General features: G+C 39.1%; 1 protein-coding gene across 1 annotated transcript in view; it reads right to left on the reverse strand.

Annotated features, from left to right (window-relative positions):
• Positions 1-19,397, reverse strand: part of LOC126278785 (uncharacterized) — a 268,939-nt gene that overhangs the window by 164,364 nt on the left and 85,178 nt on the right. Inside the window, exon 7 of the mRNA XM_049979062.1 lies at positions 4,071-4,228. Within this exon, the coding sequence (XP_049835019.1) occupies positions 4,071-4,228 (158 nt within the window). The remainder of the gene's footprint in view (positions 1-4,070; positions 4,229-19,397) is intronic.

Below are 19,397 nucleotides of genomic sequence, written 5' to 3' on the forward strand. Positions count from 1 at the left end.
ATGAGTGTAGGACAGTAAATCTTTGACAAGGGCAGTTTGGTTGAATCTGGGAGTGGGGCTGAAGGTGAGGCCTTTGGATAGGACAGAGGTTTCGGATTGGGAGAGAGGTTTGGAGGAAAGGTTAACTACTGAATTGGGGTGTTGTGGTTCCAGATTGTGTTGACTAGAATTTTGAGGTGTTGGGGGAAGTGGAGCTGGAAGTGGGAGATTGAGTAGATGGGGGAGACTGGGTCTGTGTGCAATGAGAGGCTAAAACCCTGACCCGAAATGAGATCCATCCTTCATGAAATCCTCCCCACTCCACAAAGAGTGTCTTTCCGCTATCCACCTAACCTTCGTAACCTCTTGGTTCATCCCTATGAAATCCCCAAACCACCTTCCCTACCCTCTGGCTCCTACCCTTGTAACCACCCCCGGTGTGAAACCTGTCCTATGCACCCTCCCACTACCACCTACTCCAGTCCTGTAATCCGGAAGGTGTACACGACCAAAGGCAGAGCCTCGTGTGAAAGCACCCACGTGATTTACCAATTAACTTGCCTACACTGTGACGCTTTCTATGTGGGAATGACCAGCAACAAACTGTCCATTCGCATGAATGGACACAGGCAGACAGTGTTTGTTGGTAATGAGGATCACCCTGTGGCTAAACATGCCTTGGTGCACGGCCAGCACATCTTGGCACAGTGTTACACCATCCGGGTTATCTGGATACTTCCCACCAACACCAACCTATCCGAACTCCGGAGATGGGAACTTGCCCTTCAATACATCCTCTCTTCTCATTATCCACCAGGCCTCAATCTCCGCTAATTTCAAGTTGCTGCCACTCATACCTCACCTGCCATTCATCATCATCTTTGTCTCCACACTTCCGCCTCGACTGACATCTCTACCCAAACTCTTTGCCTGAAAATATGTCTGCTTGTGTCTGTGTATTTATGGATGGATATATGTGTGTGTGTGTGTGTGTGTGTGTGTGTGTGTGTGTGTGTGTGTGTGTGTGTGCACGCGCGCTCGAGTATATACCTATCCTTTTTTCCCTCTAAGGTAAGTCTTTCCGCTCCCGGGATTGGAATGACTCCTTACCCTCTCCCTTAAAACCCACATCCTTTCATCTTTCCTTTTCCTTCCTTCTTTCCTGACGAAGCAGCCGCCGGTTGCGAAAGGTCGAAATTTTGTGTGTGTGTGTTTGTGCGTTATTTTATTGTGCCTGTCTACCGGCGCTTTTGTACAATGAACACTCTTTTACTCAGTGATGAGTTACCCCAGAATATGATGCCATACAAAAGCAGAGAATGAAAATAGGCATGTTAAGCTAATTTACTGAGATGTATATCACCAAAATTTGCAATGACCGTAATAGCATATGTAGCTGAACTCAAACGTTTCAGCAGATCTTCAGTGTGTTTTTTCCAGTTCAACACCTCATCAACTCGTACATCTAGAAATTTTGAATATTCTACCTTATCTACCGATTTCTGATCAAAGTCTGTATTTATTAATGGTGTAATTCCATTTACTGTGTGGAATTGTATATACTGTTTTTAGTCAAAATTTAATGAGAGCGTATTTGCAGAGAACCACTTAATGATTTTCTGAAAAACATCATTTACAATTTCATTGGTTAATTCTTGTCTGTTGGGTGTGATAGCTATACTTGTATCATCAGCAAAAAGTACCAGCTTTGCATCTTCATGAATATAGAATGGCAAGTCATTAATATATATTAAGAAGAGCAGAGGACCCAAGACCAAACCTTGCAGCATCCCACTCTTGATTGTTCCCCTGTTTGAGAAATTACCAGTTTTTGCATATTATGTGAACATTCCAAGAAGGAATTCAACAATATTGTGAAAAGGAAAGTTGCTGCTCACCATATAGTGGAGATGTTGAGTCGCAGACAGGCACAACAAAAAGACTGTCACAAATATAGCTTTTGGCCTGTAAGGCCTTTGTCAAAATTAGATGACAAACACACACATACACACTCACACAAATGCAACTCACACACACACACATGACTGCAGTCTCAGGCAACTGAGGCCACACTGCTAAATTGATGCATAATTGATCTATAAATTGATGGACAGGGGAAATATACTGTGTTGATCTGAGACAGTTGACAACCATACAACATGGCAATTCTGAAAGTGTCAAAGGAAGTGTTGCATGTTCTGCTGCAACTGCCATAGATAACAAATATGTTGGTGGACTCAAACAACAGAAAATCCAGGTTGAAATATGAAAAATATTATGAAAAGGATAGATTATTATTCACCATAAAGATGACACACTGAGCTACAGACAGGCACAATAAAAAGACTGTCACACATTGAGCTTTTGGTCAAAGCCTCCTTCAGAAAGACAAACATACACACATTCACACAAGCAAGCACTCCTCTGCCACTCATGATGGCTATGTCTGGGTGCTCTGGCTAGAATGCCCAGAGACAGCGGTCATATGTGGCTGAGGTCTGTTTGCTCATATGAATGTATGCAAAGTAACATGTTACTAGTTCATGTGATCATGAATACAGTGAGTTTAGTGTTACCGCACATGTGTATGTAAATCCATTTATGTAGCAACCAAGAAATACAAGAAACTTATCCAAGTAACACAAATATGGCTTCATTCATAAATCTCTGAATACATAACAAGCCAAAAACATGATACAGAAGGTGCAACATAAATGATACATAGAGCAACTGATGTGAGCAGTACAAACTAAAAGATCAAAGTTAACATGAGTAAGCATTACTCCACACATACATAGGTGCCAGTTGCCGGTAGACATTGCAGTGGAAACTGTGCTATGTGTAAGCTTCCTGCAGGCAGCGTCTAGTGGCAAGTCTGTGTTGATACAGTTGGTGTTTAATTTAAGTACACACAAATAGCAACACTACACTTGGCACACTCACACTCACAAGCACTAGTAAAAGGAGACAACAGTAGGTATGTTGTTCTTCCTGAAGACAGCTTTGGCCAGAAGCTCAATGTGTAACAGCCTTCTCATTGAGCCTACCTGCAACTCAACATGTCATCTTTATTAAAAACATATTGGCAGGGTTCAGATATTTGATTAGTATTTATCTATGTGCATACAAACAGGTAATGAGACAGCTTTTTTATCTTATCTGTTTGACAGTCGTCAACAGTTACATATTGTACCAGCAAAACATGTAGCATATAACAGAAGAAAAATTGGTAAAATCATCTAGGTTGGGGTCATAACTGACAAATGAACTTCCTGGGCTAAACATTGTCAGGAAAAAAATGTGGTTATTCCTCAGGAAGCTCTTGAGTTCAGAAACACAAGTCTCCTTTCAGAAGGACTGTGGAAAATGTTTGTTACATTGTTGTAGGATGTGCAATGTTACACTATGCAAGGATTGTTTCCTAATTCTCATAAACACAGTCACTTATTTTGTCTCTCACTAACTATAGCCGATGTAATTATTTCATTTTGCATTCAACTTGGTACATGCAATTCAGTTCACATCATGTGTACATGTGCACCCAGCTGTGCAAGGGAGGTGGCATTATAGGACTGTGGTAACAATCTATCACACTGTTAATAATTTGCAAATACAGAAATTTTTGTAACTTTCTTCATTTTGCTTGAGATGCTCATGGACTGAAATCGTTTGTGAAATTACTCTGAATTATATTTCTTACATTTCACCCTAAAAAGGAATAAAAACATACTAGGAATTAATAAAAATTTATTTTTATAACAAACTGTTGTAACTGTTGTTGAATGGAACCAAATCAGTTGATACTGGATGTCTACTGGAGTTAAAAGATCTTAAAAAAAATTAAATTCACAAAAGTAATACATGCATCCACATATGCATACACACATGGACACACACATGTGCACACACAGAAACTGTCATCAACTGATAAGGCAGTAAATTATTACTCACTCAACTTTTCCTTGTTGGCATTACACAAATTTCTGAAAATGTTTAGGTATCTTGTATGGCCATTATTAGCAGAGAAAGATAAATTATATCTCTTTATTACTTCATACATCAACAGAAGAGCATTAATGCACATAACATACCATGAAGCTTGGGTATTTAATCGAAGGAGCAATTCTCAATTCAAGACAAGCAGAATGACGTGCACGTACATGCAATTTTATATCATGACCTCCAGGAGTTTGTTGCATCCGAAAGAATCTTGTAAACTGCAGCTCACTTGTTATGTGTTGCAGGCAGTCTGTAACCAACATTTATGTTATTACCTTTGAACTGCCAAATTTTTTAGGTTTATGAACGTTCTAGCATTATAGAAAATATTGTTTAATAACAAAATAGATTAAGAACCAAAAATTAATAGGAAATATGTGCGATATGTATGAATACAGAGAACAACTTATCTATTATGAAGATAAATAAATATTAAAATTACTCTTAAATCTATATCTACATTTAACCTGTGAGTACAAGCAACCAGCACTATAAGTGATACTTTCCCAATGAATAAAGAAGTTCTTTCATATGAGACGTACTTACCTTACTCTTCTTCTTGCTAGCCACCCATAGTTAGGATCCAGATGACAAGGGAATTTTCTTAGATTTATTGGTCAAGAATTATTCTTTCAAGTTTTTAAATAACCTTTTATATGGAACCTAAGATGACTCTACTAAGAGCTAGGAGAAATGGCCTTAAATACATCTTGTTGAGGATAAGATATGCTAACCAGAGTAGATCTTGATGTCCCATTCAAACAGTCATGCCAAGCAGCCACTACAAGGGCTGTCAAAAGGTATCTGACTTTTATTTATAATACCTGTCAACATTTAGACACAACTGTTCCACATTAGTCATGTTCAAAGTAGTCCCCTTCAGCTTCTACACACTTCTCCCAATGCTGTTGCCACTGCTGGAAGTATAACTGGAAAGCCTCTTTAGGTATGATGCACAACTACTCAATCAAATTCCCTGTTCTGAAATTGAACCCTTTCAGGGTGTTTTTCAATTTAGGAAAAAACTTGAAGTCACTTAATGCTAGGTCTGGGGAATAGGGGAACTGACAAACCACAGCTGTGTTCTGTTGCCCAAAAAACTCTGAATTAATTGACAACAATGAGTGGATATGTTACTGTGGTGAAGGTGGTGACTACTTGCTGCCAACAAGTCTGGCTGTTTGCATCTCAGACAAAACAGAATCTCTTGGTAGTACATCTACATCTACATGACTACTCTGCAATTCACATTTAAGTGCTTGGCAGAGGGTTCATCGAACCACAATCATACTATCTCTCTACTATTCCACTCCCGAACAGCGAGCGGGAAAAACGAACACCTAAACCTTTCTGTTCGAGCTCTGATTTCTCTTATTTTATTTTGATGATCATTCCTACCTATGTAGGTTGGGCTCAACAAAATATTTTCGCATTCGGAAGAGAAAGTTGGTGACTGAAATTTCGTAAAAAGGTCTCGCCGCGACGAAAAACGTCTATGCTGTAATGACTTCCATCCCAACTCGTGTATCATATCTGCCACACTCTCTCCCCTATAACGCGATAATACAAAACGAGCTGCCCTTCTTTGCACCCTCTCGATGTCCTCCGTCAATCCCACCTGGTAAGGATCCCACACCGCGCAGCAATATTCTAACAGAGGACGAACGAGTGTAGTGTAAGCTGTCTCTTTAGTGGACTTGTTGCATCTTCTAAGTGTCCTGCCAATGAAACGCAACCTTTGGCTCGCCTTCCCGACAATATTATCTATGTGGTCCTTCCAACTGAAGTTGTTTGTAATTTTAACACTCAGGTACTTAGTTGAATTGAAAGCCTTGAGAATTGTACTATTTATCGAGTAATCGAATTCCAACGGATTTCTTTTGGAACTCGTGTGGATCATCTCACACTTTTCGCTATTTAGCGTCAACTGCCACCTTACACACCATACAGCAATCTTTTCTAAATCGCTTTGCAACTGATACTGGTCTTCGGATGACCTTACTAGACGGTAAATTACAGCATCATCTGCGAACAATCTAAGAGAACTGCTCAGATTGTCACCCAGGTCATTTATATAGATCAGGAACAGCAGAGGTCCCAGGACGCTTCCCTGGGGAACACCTGATATCACTTCAGTTTTACTAGATGATTTGCCGTCTATTACTATGAACTGCGACCTTCCTGACAGGAAATCACGAATTCAGTCGCACAACTGAGACGATACCCCCTAGCTCCGCAGCTTGATTAGAAGTCGCTTGTGAGGAACGGTGTCAAAAGCTTTCCGGAAATCTATAAATACGGAATCAACTTGAGATCCCCTGTCGATAGCGGCCATTACTTTGTGCGAATAAAGAGCTAGCTGCGTTGCACAAGAGCGATGTTTTCTGAAGCCATGCTGATTACGTGTCAATAGATCGTTCCCAAATTTCGAGACAATGTTTCGTTGTGGAACCTATTAAAGGCATCTCGCATCGAAGTACGTGCCAAATTTCGCGCGTCTGTAAATTTTAGCCCATCTTCAGGATTTCGCGTTCTTCTGAACTTCGCATGCTTTTTCCGTTGCCTCTGCAACAGCGTTCGGACCTTTTTTGTGTACCACGGGGGATCCGTTCCATCTCTTACCAATTTATGAGGTATGAATATTTCAATTGCTGTTGCTACTATATCTTTGAATTTGAGCCACATCTCGTCTACATTCGCATAGTCAGTTCGGAAGGAATGGAAATTGTCTTTTAGGAAGGCTTATAGTGGCACTTTATCCGCTTTTTTAAATAAAATTATTTTGCGTTTGTTTCTGATGGATTTGGAAGAAATGGTATTGAGCCTAGCTACAATGACCTTGTGATCACTAATCCCTGTATCAGTCATGATGCTCTCTATCAGCTCTGGATTGTTTGTGGCCAAGAGGTCAAGTGTGTTTTCGCAACCATTTACAATTCGCGTGGGTTCGTGGACTAACTGCTCTAAATAATTTTCGGAGAATGCATTTAGGACAATCTCGGAAGACGTTTTGTGCCTACCACCGGTTTTGAACAAGTATTTTTGCCAACATACCGAGGGTAGGTTGAAGTCCCCACCAACTATAACCGTATGAGTGGGGTATTTATTTGTTACGAGACTCAAACTTTCTCTGAACTGTTCCGCAACTGTATCATCGGAGTCTGGGGGTTGGTAGAAGGAGCCAATTATTAACTTAATTCGGCTGTTAAGTATAACCTCCACCCACACCAATTCGCACAGAGTATCTACTTCGACTTCACTACAAGATAAACCACTACTGACAGACACCAACACTCCACCACCAATTCTGCCTAATCTATCTTTCCTGAACACCGTCTGAGACTTCGTAAAAATTTCTGCAGAACTTATTTCAGGCTTTAGCCAGCTTTCTGTACCTATAACGATATCAGCTTCTGTGCTTTCTATTAGCGCTTGAAGCTCAGGGACTTTTCCAGCGCAACTACAACAGTTTACAACTATAATTCCGACTGTTCCTTGATCCAAGCACGTCCTGTAATTGCCAAGCACCCTTTGACATTGCAGCCCATCCCGCACTTTCCGAGGGCTTCTAACCTAAAAAACCGCCCAGTCCACACCACACAGCCTCTGCTACCTGTGTAGCCACCAGCTGAGTGTAATGAACTCCTGACCTATTCAGCGGAACCCGAAACCCCACCACCCTATGGCGCAAGTCAAGGAATCTGCAGCCAATACAGTCGCAAAACCGTCTGAGCCTCTGATTCCGACCCTCCACCCGGCTCTGCACCAAAGGTTCGCAGTCGGTTCTGTCAACGATGCTGCAGATGGTGAGCTCTGCCTTCATCTCGTAAGCAAGACCGGCAGCCTTCACCAAATCAGATAGCCGCTGGAATCCAGAGAGAATTTCCTCAGATCCAAAGCGACACACGTCATTAGTGCCGACATGTGCCACCACCTGCAGCTGGCTGCACCCTGTGCTCTTCATGGCATCCGGAAGGACCCTTTCCACATCAGGAATGACTCCTCCCGGAATGCACACGGAGTGCACACTGGATTTCTTCCCCTCCTTAGCCGCCATATCCCTAAGGGGCCCCATTACGCGCCTAACATTGGAGCTCCCAACTACCAGTAAGCCCAACCTCTGCGATTGCCCGGACCTTGAAGGCTGAGAATGATCCTCTGAAACAGGGCAGGCAGCTGCATCTGGCTCAGCCAGAGACAGTGCCTGAAACCGGTTTGTCAGACGCACCGGGGAGGCTTTCTGATCAGCTTCCGGGGACACCTTTCGCTGCCTGCCACGCCTTGGAACGACCTCCCAATCAACCACAGGCGAGGGCTCAGCCCCACTGCGGGCAGCAACCGGGGCAACCACAGCGGCAGACCGATCTGGGGACAGACGGGATGAGGTTGACATCCCCGTGATACCCGAGTCCGGCTCCCCACAGTGGTGCCCATTGGCAACAGCCTCAAGCTGCGCGACCGAAGTCAGCGCCGATTGCAGCTGTGAGCGAAGGGATGCCAAGTCAGCCCTCATCCGAACACAGCAATCGCAGTCCCTGTCCATTCTAATCGATGTTTAACAACAGTTACTGAAACACGAGTCGGTGCCTAGATAACGCAAGCGCAAAGAATGTATCAACTAACCTGTACAAATGCCTAACGACTGCTGAATTTACGATTACAGTAACTAAAACTCGAAATTGCACCTCCTATACGAAACTCACACGCAATTTAAATAAGAATCTACGAAGTAAACACTAAAGCGCGGTGCTACAACTGTCAAATACTATAATACGCCCGAAATATACGAATTAAACAATGCAAGTACCCAAAAACACGCAAAGAAATTAATTAAACTATGTAACAAATAAGTAAGCTAGGGTTATACGACTTGCTGCTGCAGCTGCTTATCCAACGGCGGCAGGGAGCACACTCTTTATTGATATTAGTACCTTCTGTGGTTTACTCACAGAGGGTCACATCATCAAATTAAGAAAAGACAGTCAGAATGACTTTCACATTGCTGCACACCTGCCTCGCTTTTTTGGATCTCAGGGATGATGGATGCTTCCATTACAATGACTGGAACTCTGTTTCTGGCTTTTCCCCATAAACCCAGGACTCATCCCCAGTGATCACTCTGTGAAGAAAGTTCAAATTATTGTTCACAATATCCAGCATGTCCTGTGCAGCCTCTGAATGAAATTGCATTTGCTCAGTTGTTAGCAGCTTTGGCACCAATTTTGCTGACATCATCCTGATGTCCAAATGTTCAACTGCAATGGAATGTTTGGATACAATACTAATTTTAGCCTAGTCTGCAGGTTCTGTGATCATGATTTGTCTATATTGCATCACCAAGGTCCCTACATAATCAACAAACACCTCATTTCCAGATGCTGAGGTACTACCTGTATGTGTCCCACTCTTCAGTGATGAGCAGCCATCTCTGAAACAGTTGTACCACTTCTTTATCTGTTTGGTACCCAATGCTTCATCCCTAAACACTTGTCAAATCTTCCAGACTGTTTTAGCTTGAGAGACACCAAACTTAAAATAAAATATGATGTGATACCATTGTTCCACTTTTTCTGTCATTTTTACCCATAACACAAAATTTGACAACTACCATTTACATGTTTTCACTTGTCAGTGACTAGCCAGCAACTGGTTGTTTCTACAGTCATGAAAAAAGTCAGACATGTGCACTATGTATGCCTACAAACACAGAGAACACATGCACCCTGATACCATTGTTGATTTCAACAACAAAAATAAGGTTGGGCAATATTACTGATATTGAGGGAATCATAGACAGAAAAGCATGAGCTGCTTTAAAAATTAACAGGTGATATTCCATGGAAATCATTTAGGTTTATCCATCAAAATGCTCATATTCTGATGAAGAAGTTGAAATAACTATGCAGTTGTAAGCTTATGAATTGCAAAATATCTCTCCACGAAAGATAATGAGTAGATTTAGTGTGAACGAGAGACAATACTAAAGAATATTTATTCAGTGAGAAACTTCAGACATGATAAAAAATAATACCACTGAGATGAAATATGTATGATCAGTCTAGCATAACATTATTTTTACTTATTTTATTATCCATTTTTAGGCATTAAAAATGCAATTGACGTCGTCATTTTCGTACATATACAGTTTACATAACTAACAGAAATGGTGTAATATATTGTAGATCATCCCCCCCCCCCCCCCCCATTAACCATGGACCTTGCCGTTGGTGGAGAGACTTGCGTGCCTCAATGATACAGACAGCCATACCATAGGTGCAACCACAATGGAGGGGTATCTGTTGAGAGGCCAGACAAACGTGTGGTTTCTGATGAGGGGCAGCAGCCTTTTCAGTAGTTTCAGGGGCAACAGTCTGGATGATTGACTGATCTGGCCCTGTAACACTAACCAAAACGGCCTTGCTGTTGTGGTACTGCGAACAGCTGAAAGCAAGGGGACACTACAGCCGTAATTTTTCCCGAGGGCATGATGCTTTACTGTATGATTAAATATGGTGTCCTCTTGGGTAAAATATTCCGGAGGTAAAATAGTCCCCCATTCAGATCTCCGGGTGCGTACTACTCAAGAGGACGTCGTTATCAAGAGAAATAAAACTGGTGTTCTACGGATCGGAGCATGGAATGTCAGATCCCTTAATCGGGTAGGTAGGTTAGAAAATTTAAAAAGGGAAATGGATAGGTTAAAGTTAGATATAGTGGGAATTAGTGAAGTTCGGTGGCAGGAGGAACAAGACTTTTGGTCAGGCAAATACAGAATTATAAATACAAAATCAAATAGGGGTAACGCGGGAGTAGGTTTAATAATGAATAAAAAAATAGGAGTGCGGGTAAGCTACTACAAACAGCATAGTGAACGCATTATTGTGGCCAAGACAGACATGAAGCCCACACGTACTACAGTAGTAAAAATTTATATGCCAACTAGCTCTGCAGATGGTGAAGAAATTGATGAAATGTATGGTGAGATAAAAGAAATTATTCAGGTATGAAGGGAGACAAAAATTTAATAGTCATGGGTGACTGGAATTCGACAGTAGGAAAAGGAAGAGAAGGAAATGTAGTAGGTGAATATGGATTGAGGCTAAGAAATGAAAGAGGAAGCCGCCTTGTAGAATTTTGCACAGAGCGTAACTTAATCATAGCCAATACTTGGTTCAAGAATCATGAAAGAAGGTTGTATACATGGAAGAACCCTGGAGATACTAAAAGGTTTCAAATAGATTATATAATGGTAAGACAGAGATTTAGGAGCCAGATTTTAAATTGTAAGACATTTCCAGGGGCAGATGTGGACTCTGACCACAATCTGTTGGTTATAAACTGTAGTTTAAACTGAAGAAACTGCAAAAAAGGTGGGAATTTAAGGAGATGGGACCTGGATAAACTGAAAGAACCAGAGGTTTACAGAGTTTCAGCGAGAGCATAAGGGAACAATTGACAGGCATGGGGGAAAGAAATGAAGTAGAAGAAATATGGGTAGCTTTGAGGAATGAAACAGTGAAGTCAGCAGAGAATAAAGTAGGTAAAAAGATAAAGGCTGCTATAAATCCTTGGGTAACAGAAGAGATACTGAATTTAATTGATGAAAGGAGAAAATACAAAAATGCAGTAAGTGAAGCAGGCAAAAAGGAATACAGACGTCTCAAAAATGAGATCGACAGGAAGTGCAAAATGGCTAAGCAGGGATGGATAGAGAACAAATGTAAGGATGTAGAGGCTTATCTCACTAGGGGTAACATAGATACTGCCTACAGGAAAATTAAAGAGACCTTTGGAGAAAAGAGAACCACTTACATGAATATCAAGAGCTCAGATGGAAACCCAGTTCTAAGCAAAGAAGGGAAATCAGAGAAGTGGAAGGAGTATATAGAGGGTCTATACAAGGGTGATGTTTTTGAGGACAATATTATGGAAATGGAAGAGAAGGTAGATGAAGATGAAATCGGAGATACGATACTGCGTGAAGAGTTTGACAGAGCTCTGAAAGACCTAAGTCGAAACAAGGCCCCTGGAGTAGACAACATTCCATTAGAACTACTGACAGCCTTGGGAGAGCCAGGCCTAACAAAACTCTACCATCTGGTGAGCAAGATGTAGGAGACAGATGAAATTCCCTCAGATTTCAAGAAGAATATAGTAATTCCAATCCAAAAGAAAGCAGGTGTTGACAGATGTGAAAATTACCAAACTATCAGTTTAATAAGTCGCAGCTGCAAAATACTAATGCAAATTATTTACAGACGAATGGAAAAACTGGTAGAAGCTGACCTCAGGGAAGATCAGTTTGGATTCCATTGAAATGTTGGAACACGTGAGGCAATACTGACCCTACGACTTATCTTAGGAGAAAGATTAAGGAAAGGCAAACCTACATTTCTAGCATTTGTAGACTTAGAGAAAGCTTTTGACAATGCTGACTGGAATACTCTCTTTCAAATTCTGAAGGTGGCAGGGGTAAAATACAGGGACCGAAAGGTTATTTACAATTTGTACAGAAACCAGGTGGCAGTTATAAGAGTCGAGGGACATGAAAGGGAAGCAGTGGTTGGGAAGGGAGTGAGACAGGGTTGTAGCCTCTCCCTGATGCTATTCAATCTGTATATTGAGCAAGCAGTAAAGGAAACAAAAGAAAAGTTCGGAGTAGGTATTAAAATCCATTGAGAAGAAATAAAAACTTTGAGGTTTGCCGATGACATTGTAATTCTGTCAGAGACAGCAAAGGACTTGGAAGAGCAGTTGAACGGAATGGACAGTGTCTTGAAAGGAGGGTATAAGATGAACACCAACAAAAGCAAAATCAGGATAATGGAATGGAGTTGAATTAAATCGGGTGATACTGAGGGAATTAGATTAGGAAATGAGACACTTAAAGTAGTAAAGGAGTTTTGCTATTTGGGGAGCAAAATAACTGATTATGGTTGAAGTAGAGAGGATATAAAATGTAGACTGGCAATGGGAAGGAAAGAGTTTCTGAAGAAGAGAAATTTGTTAACATTGAGTATTGATTTAAGTGTCAGGAAGTCTTTTCTGAAAGTATTTGTATGGAGTGTAGCCATGTATGGAAATGAAACATGGACGATAAATAGTTTAGACAAGAAGAGAACAGAAGTTTTTGAAATGTGGTGCTACTGAAGAATACAGAAGATTAGATGGGTGGATCACATAACTAATGAGGAGGTATTGAAAAGAATTGGGGAGGAGTTTGTGGCACAACTTGACTAGAACAAGTGATGAGTTGGTAGGACATGTTCTGAGGCATCAAGGAATCACCAATTTGGTACTGGAGGGCAGCATAGAGGGTAAAAATCGTAGGGGGAGACCAAGAGATGAATACACTAAGCAGATTCAGAAGGATGTAGGCTGCAGTAGGTACTGGGAGATGAAGAAGCTTGCACAGGATAGAGTAGCATGGAGAGTTGCATCAAACCAGTCTCAGGACTGAAGACCACAACAACAACATTGTAGATCATTGTTGTCTACTAAGATACAAAAATTTGTCCTTGATGCTGCACAAGGTATTTGCATTATACTTAAAGTATAAGTGTAATCTAAGTGAAACTGTGTTAGTACCGGTACTTACGATCATCTTTAGTGCACATTGTAAACTCTTCTATTGTATAAAAAGCTTTTTCTCTAAGCCATTTCTTTGTGACACTTTTAAACTTATTCAGTGACACATTATGTGCCTCTATTGGTAACATGTTAAATAGTTTTACTCTCATGTACCTGTAACTATCTTGAGTTTTCTTTAGCCTAGCAACTGGGATGTCAATTTGCTGTTTTATACGTGTGTATTGGTGATGGATATATTGTCATAGTTTGTGACTGTGTTGGTTTTCTATCTTAGTATAAAGAGGGCTGCAACTGTTAGTACTTATAGATTTTTGAAATATGGTCTACAAGACTTGCTATGTCTGACTCCATGGATGCATCGACTGCCTTCTTTTGCCAAATGAAAACTTGTTTTGCTCCGGGTGAGTTTCCCCACAACAAAGTGGCATATGTTAAATGGGTGTGGAAAAAGGCATAGTATGCACTGAGTAATAACTTACCACTAACACATGACCTTAGTTTACCTAACAAATATGTCACACATGCTAACTTAGTACAAATATAATAAGTATGACTCTTCCACATTAATTTTGAGTCAAGATGGATCCCAAGTAGTTTAGCTGAGACACAATCCATCTTATCACTCTTAACACACAAGCTAAGGAGAATATTTACAGTTTTATCATGATTTATATGCAAGTCATTCAGTTGGAACCACTTGATGGCTGTTCTGAGATGAGCCTCACTTTCCTCGTTTAATTTTCCTAAATCTTTCCCTGCTGTAAAAAAAGTTGTATCATTTGCATAGAGTGTGGATTTACATAACATGGTGCTGGGTAAGTCATTTACATATATTATAAAAAGCAAAAGTCCAAACACAGAGTCTTGTGGTACACCCTGCATGATATCCAAAACATTTGACCTCATATTGTTAAAATACACAATTTGTTTTCTGTTACTCAGATAGGATCTGATCAGAGATAGTTCTGAGCCTCTAATACAATAGCAGTGCAGTTTTTCTAGTAGTATCCTGTGACTGACAGAGTAAAATGCCTTGCTGAGGTCCACGAGAGTTACATTAACTGATAATCCTAATTCGAATGATGACAATATATATGAAATAACATCTTCAACTGCTTTTGCCATTGACAGGCCGGACCTGAAGCCATACTGAGAGTCACTAAGAATATTACTCACAGACAGATGTTGACTGATTTGGAGCTGTATGCAATATGCCACTACTTTTGATATGATGGGTACAAGGGAGATTGAATGATAATTATTAGGACAAGACTTGTCACCTTTCTTGTGCAGTGGAGTAATGACTGTCATTTTTAAGGATGAAGGGAAACAGCCCCTGACAAACATCTGGTTCATAAGAGAACAGAGTGGATGTGCTATTACATCTGCAATTTTTTTGTTACAAAATTGGAGAGACCATAAATGTCTTCTGATTTTGAGTAACTTAATTTTGCTATTGCAGTTTTAACATCTGTTACTTTTACTTCTTTCCATTTAAACACAGGAACCATATCATCAAAATTTTGTAGAAATGAATTTCTATTATTTGAGATATGATTGTTGTCACATTTATGGATATGTTCATTTGCAGCACTGTTATTCATACTGGCAGCATTAATGAAGAAGATTTTGAAATCATCCAGTGTGATACAAGCATCACATGAATTATTTTTTTTAACACCTTTATTTCTACCCAGATGAATCTTGATAACAGTCCAGGCTGCTTTGCATTTATTTTGGGACTTATTAATATAATCATCATTTGCCTTGCACTTGCTTAACCTAATTTATGCCTTGTATTTGTTTCTCAAACTTATGTAGTTTGCTTTATAGGCTTCACTATTTTTTGATTTGTCATAGGAAATCATTAACAGAGGTCTGAGCCTTTGTAGGTCGGGTGTGAACCAGTTATGCACTGATGTGAGACCATGTTTCCTCATAGTTCCCTTATTTTTTTCTCATTATTTTAGGGCAGCAAGTTTTAAATGTATCTGACAATAATGTAAACGCTTTTCCAATGTGATTACTTTCCAGCAGAATGTAATTCCAATTTGTCATCTTTATTTGTGTTCTGTAGTATCAATGTTCTCTTCATTCAAAAGCCTAATGTACTTAATTTTATTGGAGACAGATGCTGGCTCTTTTGTTATCAATTTTAACCAAATACCTTTATGGTCTGATAAAAAATGAGTATTGAGTAACCCTAGTTCATAGTTGTCTCAACATTTGCGATTACATTATCAAGGCAGGCAGACTGCCTTGTTGGGTTTTCATTAATGCAGTGCAGGTCATATGATCTTAGCATATGTAGAAGATCAAGTTGTTTAGGTGTGTTCTGGCTTATATCATTATTTATGTCACCAAAAATTAAAATCCTATATTTAGGGCGCTTATCGAGGTGTAGTATCAGTTTCTCTAAGACCTGTGCAAAGACTTCAACATTATTACCAGGTGTGTGGTATACAGACACAATTATGAGTTTTAACATGGGCAGTAACATTGCTGCTATTTCCAGTACATTTTCTACACAGTAATCATTAACACTAAGGGTGCTGTAATCCAAGTATGTACCACTACTAACATATATAGAGGCTCCCCCATAGTTGTGTGTTGGTCTACAATAACCTGTTACTAAATCAAACCCTGGGGGTACATATAACTGCAGTTGGTCTTCACTTAACCTGTGACTATACTAGTTAAACTACCCAAGCAGATTCTGTGATTTATATTTTTGACGTAATGCAAAGAATGCATAATATATGTCTCTGTAATACTGTCATTGCACTGTCAATCTGTACACATCAATAGACTTCTTAACCTATTCTAATAGCTGTACATAGGTGAGGAAGTACCAAATGACAACAACCATGTTGTGCATGTTTCAGTTATGATGGATGTGAAATTTTATATTTTACCAATGCCTTTCATCTATATTTTAATTTACCTCCACCACAAAATGCAACCCAGTTGTCACTATTTCCTTCTGAAGAAGGCGTTTTTATAAATGTTGAAACCATGGTAAAGGGGTTTAAATAAACATTTCATTTTGTAACTGATTGACTGTTTATTATTCTATAAGAAAATTTCATTCTACAGTTGCCACTCCTGCCATGTTCAATATTTTAAAATAAAAATAAAAAATATTCACCTCAGACTGTAATAACTCCATTGGAGTCCATCCAAAAGATTATGGATCCAGTTAAATATGTTTTTCAACTGGGGTTGAATTATTTTTTATTTTTTATTTTTTTCCCATGTCATTTAACATTTTGAACTGAGTTTAATTACACTGAAGGGTTTCTGCTGGAAAGTGAAGAGGTAAAAGATGGATCAAAAGAAGTGTATCAGTATCAAGAGATTTCGTGGAGGTAATTTTGAGATATGATAATATCATATGAAAATTATCTTTTCTGCCGAGAAATTGCTGGCCATAGTTGACAGAAACAAATCAAGGTCAGCTGATGCACAGGACTTGTGAGATGAACTTATACATAAACAATGAAATTTATTTTATCAGTTACAGGAGTTGACTAGCTGCAAATTGTTATGCCTTATGCTACAGCAAAGAGTATACCAAATCATATTAAGATAATTCATGAACAGCAATCTGCAATAAGTAAAGTTATATCTGTGATATTATTGGGCAACATATTAGTAAAGTTGAGGCATTAGCAACATTTTTTACAGATGTTGTTGAAACAGAGGAAGATACAGTCAAGATTGCCAGGTTTAGGTGGATTTCTGGCAAGCTCCCTTTTGTTACTGCTTGGGACTTCAGTGATAAAAGCAGGCAGACTTTTGATAATTTAGCAGCAACATGAATGAAAAACGCTATTCAAGTTGATCACTAAAAGTATAAATGTCAGTGCTCACAAAAAAAAAAAAAAAAAAAAAAAAAAATCAAGCAAAAAATCTGTGAACAAAAATAATGCTGATTTCTATTATTGTCACAAGGGAGGTTATTATAAGGTTGAATGCAGAAAAAGACTTTTTAAATAATTAAGACATCAAACATCCAACTCTGAGTGCACAAATCAGAAATATTTGGCTACCAATTGTGTTAATGTTTAGCCTGCTGATACTACTGCACCAAAATGTATAAATTTTACACATGGAATAATTTTCAACATTTAAATTATTAGGGAAATTCAAAGTTCCTGTCCAGACAGGAGATAATTCAGTTGCCCATGCTGAAGATATTGGATCAGTCAAGTTAGATACACTATTATGTTGTATGGGAACAACATATGCCAGAGAATACATTATATGTACCTAGTTTTAGGAAATTCCAGTAAGGGTTTAAAATTCAGACACAACAACAATAAGACTGAGGTTTGTTGAGAGAGGCCAGTGGCAACTAGTATTAAAGCTGAAAATCTGTGTAACAAAATTCTCATTTATATGGAAAATACTGAACAAGCATACTATGGATGGTCTGGCTTACCCTGTTATGGCATGAGAGATTGGGACATGGGGCAAGTAAACATCAAGAATCTGAAGAAAATAGTTGACTTTGGTTTGATTCAAAATTTAAAATCAAGTGCTTTAAGCAATTTTTTTATGAATCATATCAGTATGGCAAACTGCAAAGGTAGGGATGTAGATCAAATTTTCCAATTGTGTCTACACTTCAGGAGAATTTGTTCATGCTTATGTATGTGGAAAGAGCCACTCACACAATTAAGTGGAGTCAACTACAATGTTATTTTTAAAAATGACTTAATTTCATACTGATCTGAATATTTTGTTAAGAACAAAATTGATGATAACAAAGGTAATAATACTTACATATTCTTATAATTTCAACAGTTAATAGAAAGACAGACAAAAATAGATTTAAAGGTACCAGAACTGATAATGGCACAGAGTTTGATAATGATCAAGACTAGCATCATCCATCAAAGGAGATCATCATATACCCAGAGCAGAATGAGAAACTGAACATTAGATCAGATTGATAGTGAAGAGTGTTTGCATAATGCCTCTCAGTTCTGATCTTTGAGGCGCTTTGGGTAGAAGCTGTCAACACAACAGTATATACATTTTCTGTGTAAGTTTACTTGTGAAAAGATTACTAATTTAATTTAATAACAAGAGTTATATTCTAACATCTGTAATTGATGTAGATGACAGAGAATTATGTTGAATCTTGTTTGTTCATGAAGCAGCATCCCAAATAAACAGGAAATGGTCCTATGGTATTCATTTAAAATGCAGACACAGTTGCAGTAAAGTTACATTGACAGTGTTATGAGAATGGTAGCAAAATCCTCAAACTAAATAGTCATCAAAGACTTGTGAAAAATAAGTCCTTTTCAAGATCACAATATACGAAAGATTCTCCAGCTCAAATAGTTCATAGTCAACATGATGATCCACAAATTAACACAAGTGATGTAAAGAATAACAACTCATACTCAGTCTATTCTCAGTTCCGTAAATCAAGCAGTAAATCTTAGAGTCCTGCTGTGAAGCACATTCAAACCTCTTGAAACATAAGCCCCTTTAGAAGTTAAAATATGGCAGTGATTGCACACCATTCAGAATCAATCACTCACCAAACAAATACCACATGTTACCACAGGCAGGTCTGCCTCCTTCCTGAAATTACGTAAACGTCCAGAATTGCTCCCTTGTGTTGTTCACTGAAAAATTCCAGTCTCCACTTGACTCCTGAAGTGATCTGGTACTGGCTGCTTCTCCATTGGCTGAAGGCCATCCCCACCAAAAATACATTGTTGTTAAGCTCTAAAGACATAATTTGACTCAACAGGACCACTTCCTGGACTAAATAAATATGTTACAACAATATTTAAATAAAGAAATAT

Source organism: Schistocerca gregaria, chromosome 6, assembly GCF_023897955.1.
Source record: "Schistocerca gregaria isolate iqSchGreg1 chromosome 6, iqSchGreg1.2, whole genome shotgun sequence".
Classification (NCBI taxonomy): Eukaryota; Metazoa; Arthropoda; class Insecta; order Orthoptera; family Acrididae; genus Schistocerca; species Schistocerca gregaria.